Source organism: Arachis duranensis, chromosome 5, assembly GCF_000817695.3.
Source record: "Arachis duranensis cultivar V14167 chromosome 5, aradu.V14167.gnm2.J7QH, whole genome shotgun sequence".
NCBI lineage: Eukaryota > Viridiplantae > Streptophyta > Magnoliopsida > Fabales > Fabaceae > Arachis > Arachis duranensis.
The window spans coordinates 90,943,631-90,948,114 of record NC_029776.3 but is presented as its reverse complement, the minus strand read 5'-3'; the positions used below and the strand labels follow the sequence as shown (position 1 = coordinate 90,948,114).

Sequence of the window (4,484 nt, the reverse complement as noted above, 5' to 3'; positions counted from 1 at the left end):
TCCCATTTACATTCATAATTGTTCATGTTGAGAGTAAAGGGCACTATTAAAATTATCAAACATTTAATACCATAAGCATCTTAGTATTGACACAAAATGATTGCAGTCAACATTGAAATTTTGCTTATAGGTTCAATACAAGGTATGGAGTCATGAGACTCAGATGCCACAATAGTGGAAAATAATTCACAAAAGTAGAAAATAGGTTCAATACAAGATACATGATTAGATACAATTATTGGAGTAATTTCCCATGGAGTAGGTTTTTCATTTCATTTTATCCATTGATACCTGCAATAAATCGAAGGAGACAACAAACACAAAGAAAGCCATCACTTCAGCACCAAATTAAGCTTAAGCCAAAATGGACAAACCCTACCAATGAATTACCATCTCCTTAAAACTAAAAGTCAACACAGCATAAGCAGGGTCTTCAGTAGTGGTTTCACTGAGACTATGATTAAATTGATTCAACAGTTATTATGAGATCATCTACAATCATATATACGCTAGCTTAGTTTGAACACCCTAAGAGATTTTTGGGGGAAAAAACCATTTTCAAGAGCTATGTCATAAATTTTTGTATTACAGGTTATTATTTCAAACACAAACTAACTTAATCAAGTAACCAGAGCAAAATTACAAAACAGAGCCAGCAACAAGCAACCAGCTAACAACAATTACAAAACAAACCAAAACATTAACCAATGCAATAATCACAAAACACTAAACCTTCACCCAGCAATTACAAACAAATCCAGCAATTACAAACATTAGCACATTATAAAACATTCCAAAACACTAAATCTTCACCCAGTAAAACCAACAATTACAAAACAAAGCAATCAGTGAATTTGAACAAAATAATTAAGAGCCATCAGCAACTAGTAATTACAAAACAGAGCCATCAGTAAATTTGAACAAAAATTTCAGAGCCATCACTATCCAACAATTACAAAACAGTAAAACACTAAAATAGACGAACAGAACCATCGAGCCATCAGTAAATTTGAAAAAAAAAATTACAGCCATCACCAACAGGCAATTACAGAACATTACAAGAAAAATGGAACAAAAATTGAACAAAAATTTCAAAACTTCAGACGAAGACGAAGACCGAACATTCAGAAATTAAAAGGAAGAAGCGGAGGCGAAGCCACTAACCTTCGATGGAGGAAGGGACGGCAATCGGCGAGACGAGGCGATAGGCGAGACGACGGCGAGCTGCTCCAAGCCACGAACAGAGAAGCCAGCGAAGATGAAGACGACGTGACGAGCTACCTGAGTTCCGGACACGGGGAAGAGGAAGAAGCGGCGACGCTGAGGACCTGGGAACGGCGGCGGCGCTGAGGACCTCGGGCACGACGGCGGCAATGAAGGGCTAGGGTTTTGCTTTGCTTCAGAGGTCTCCAGGGAGTAAACGAATGATTTGGGGAAGAGGGGGGTGTATTGTTCACGACTTCACGCATGATTTTGGCTTTTCTTTTTTTATTTCTTAAAACAAATAAACAAAACTACAAAATAGTGTCGTTTTATTCGAACCGGCCAGTCACCGGTCCGGCCCAACCGGCCGATTTTTAACCGATTCTCCGATTTTCAAACGGTTTTCTATTAGACGGTTAATAGAGGAGGACCGGACCGCTTGTATTGTCGGTTCACGGTTAAACCGGTCGAACCGGCCGGTCCGGTCCGATTTTCAGAACCTTGGTTTCAACCATATTTATTTACGCTAAAATACAACAAGTGGGGGTTCTGATAAAACTGAACACACTGCTAATATGGGATCCAAGCATTTGTCTACAAGAAAATTATTATTCTATCCAGCGCCTAACACCGAAAGCTCATAAGACGTCGACACGTGTCCATCTGCACATCATGTACAAGCAAATTCGTTTTTGCACAGTAGTATACGCCTAAATCAAAATGAGTATCTCAAATAAATATCAAATTTAGTGTATAGATATCATTTTCTTTTCTCAAAAGAAAGTAGTGACTAGTGCGTTATTAAAGGTGAGGTTAGAAATAAATAAATAAAGTGTGGTCTATGTGTTGACATGTTATGTAGTAGTAGCTTTTGTAGTTTTAATTAGATGGGAACTTATATGTGTGTGAGAGAAATTATTGCATGTTTGGAGAGTTGTTGCTTGTTATACAGAAGTTTATCGGGGGGCACAATGGTAGGTCCCAAAACATTGAATTGAGGGGTCAATATTAACCATGATTGACGGCAATGCTATGTTATGCATTTGCATGGATTCATTTACAAATTCTTGTGATGGACGAAAAATAAAAATAAATAAAGTAAAATCATGAAATCTTGTATGAACTTTTTTTTAATATTATATTATTAGAGGTGAAATTTTTTTTTATCACGAATCAAACTGTATGTTAAATATTACTATAGTCATTTACAAAATATCATTGACANTATATTTTAATACAAAAATTTAATTCTAATGTACTGATATGTTTACACAGTCGTTCAATTATATTTATTTTATTAGATAATTATTTATACTTTCAATATAAAAAATAATTATTTTTAACATGACGTACTAAATTAAATATATATAAAATTATTTTATAGTATATTTTCTTTTCTGATGTAAATTATTGAAGTTTTTTTTTAGAAAGCATATGCTAATTTTTCAATCATTTTATTTTAACAACAAAAGATATAAATTTATGGACAATTTACCTATATAAAATAAATGTGAGAAACATTTACCTAATTACAACAATTGGAAATTGGTTACGTGCATGTCTTGTTTCAATTTTTATATAATCCGTAGGAGCTAACCACGGTTTTTCAAATACACATAAACCGTGCCTGGCAGCAAAGGTTTACGTGCAAGAAAAGCTGAACGTAAACTGTGGGAGGCAGCCACGGTTTACTCTTGGAGAATGGAACGGTTCATACATGAGCGACTATGTGAAGTTGGGTGGCTGAGAGAGAATTCGAGAAGCTTTGTGGTTTATGGACTCAGCAAACTTGTTTACGTTTTAATACGATTTGAATTGTATTAGTATATTTTTATTTTTTAATCAATTTAATTTTATATAAATAATTAGAATTTTAAATTATAAAATTTGTATTAGTTTATAATTTAAAATTTAAATAGACATAATTTAAATTAATAATTTATAAAATTGTATGTATTTGTATTATTGTATTCATATATTTGTAACTAACTATAACTAACCATAAGTTTACAAATATGATACTATATAAATCAATGATATGTGTAAACTTATAGTTAGTTATTGTAATTGTGTAAAATAAAGTACTTTACAAGGATATTTATTGAAACTAATATGTTAATTATTTATGTACGGTTCGGGTAGTGATTTGAGTTGGTGGGATGCGCCTGGTTCAGCGATTGTGCTGGAGGTGGACCAACCGAGCAGCCGAGGTTTCGTTGTGGAGAGATGGGGGTGTCACCTGCAAAGACACTCCGAAACTCAAGTCAGTCAGTGTGCAGGCGAAAAGTGGGTAGGGGGTATGTGTGACGTACCTTGGGAGAGGGGTAGGACCCTCCCCATTTATACTGTGTCAGGCGTGGGCCCCCCAGAAAGGGCATAGCCCATTATGGTAGGAGCTTCCTGCCACAGCTATCTAGGACGCGTGGCTAGGTTGACAGCTGGATGCTTTCTACCCGACCATTTGAATTGGGTGGTAACTGGGTCGGTTTGGCCCGTGTCCCTTTTGGGCCGGGCCGTAACAGTGCCCCCAACGCGCCGGCAATAGCCGTGAGGGTTGTTGGTGGCGTGTTATTTCTTTTTTCACGCGTTGTCGTCAGGTCGGCCATCCGTGGAGAGGACTTGCCTCCTGTGCGCGTGTTCGTTCGTTGCTGGGGTGATCTTTCGTCGCCTCGTTCCTCGTGCAGAGCATTAAATACTCATAATGGGCTAAAAACCCTGCGCGCAAAGACCGTTTTGCCCCTGGATCTTTCGCGCTTCTTGAGTGGCAGTTTTTAAAACACTTCTCGTTCATTTCTTCCCTATTCCCACACTTTGCTCCCATCATCCATCACTTTCTCCTTCCTTATGTTCATCATCATCTTCTTCCTGGGATTTCACAGGGCGTTGTTCTTACTTCCTTATTCAATTCTTCCCAATCAATCCAGGTGAGTCCCTATTTCTTCATTTTCTACTTGGTGTTTATTTCGCTTTGCGATTGTTTTTACTGCATGCGTTCTGTTCGTCTGATTATGTATAATGGTTGGTCTTTAGCGTCAAGTAGGTGTGTAAGGGGGTTACCATTCCAGGGTAGGCCTTGCTTGGATTTTGCTTTTAGCCATGCTTAGTTTTAGTTGCATAATAGGTTAAGTGTAGTCTCTGAGTTTGTTTCGAGCACCCGACTTCTTAAACTAACTGGGTGGTGCCCCCATGTAGGTATGGCTCGCATCGCCTCACGAGCTTTCCCTTCTCCCGTGGCGTATGACCCCTACGCCTGGGTGGTTTCCGATCTGAAGGACTCTCCC

General features: G+C 37.7%; 1 protein-coding gene across 1 annotated transcript; it reads right to left on the bottom strand.

Annotated features, from left to right (window-relative positions):
• Positions 1 to 205: 205 nt before the first annotated feature.
• On the bottom strand, positions 206 to 3,543 carry LOC107490369 (uncharacterized). The gene is made up of 5 exons (XM_052261819.1): positions 3,516 to 3,543; positions 3,335 to 3,442; positions 1,835 to 1,913; positions 1,165 to 1,459; positions 206 to 291 (listed from the first exon to the last, which is right to left on the bottom strand). The coding sequence occupies exons 1-5, from the start codon at positions 3,541 to 3,543 to the stop codon at positions 268 to 270; spliced, it is 534 nt and encodes a 177-aa protein (XP_052117779.1). The 3' UTR covers positions 206 to 267.
• Between the last annotated feature and the right edge of the window lie 941 nt (positions 3,544 to 4,484).

Excerpts from the sequence above, each read along its gene's own strand:
- LOC107490369 (XM_052261819.1), bottom strand. The coding sequence starts at position 3,543 with ATGGGGAGGGTCCTACCCCTCTCCCAAG. Across the intron at positions 1,914-3,334 it reads CTCAAATCACTACCCGAACC|GCGTATACTACTGTGCAAAA; the intron begins GTACATAAATAA and ends ATTTTGATTTAG. Across the intron at positions 1,460-1,834 it reads CGACGTCTTATGAGCTTTCG|TCGTGAACAATACACCCCCC; the intron begins GTGTTAGGCGCT and ends TCATGCGTGAAG.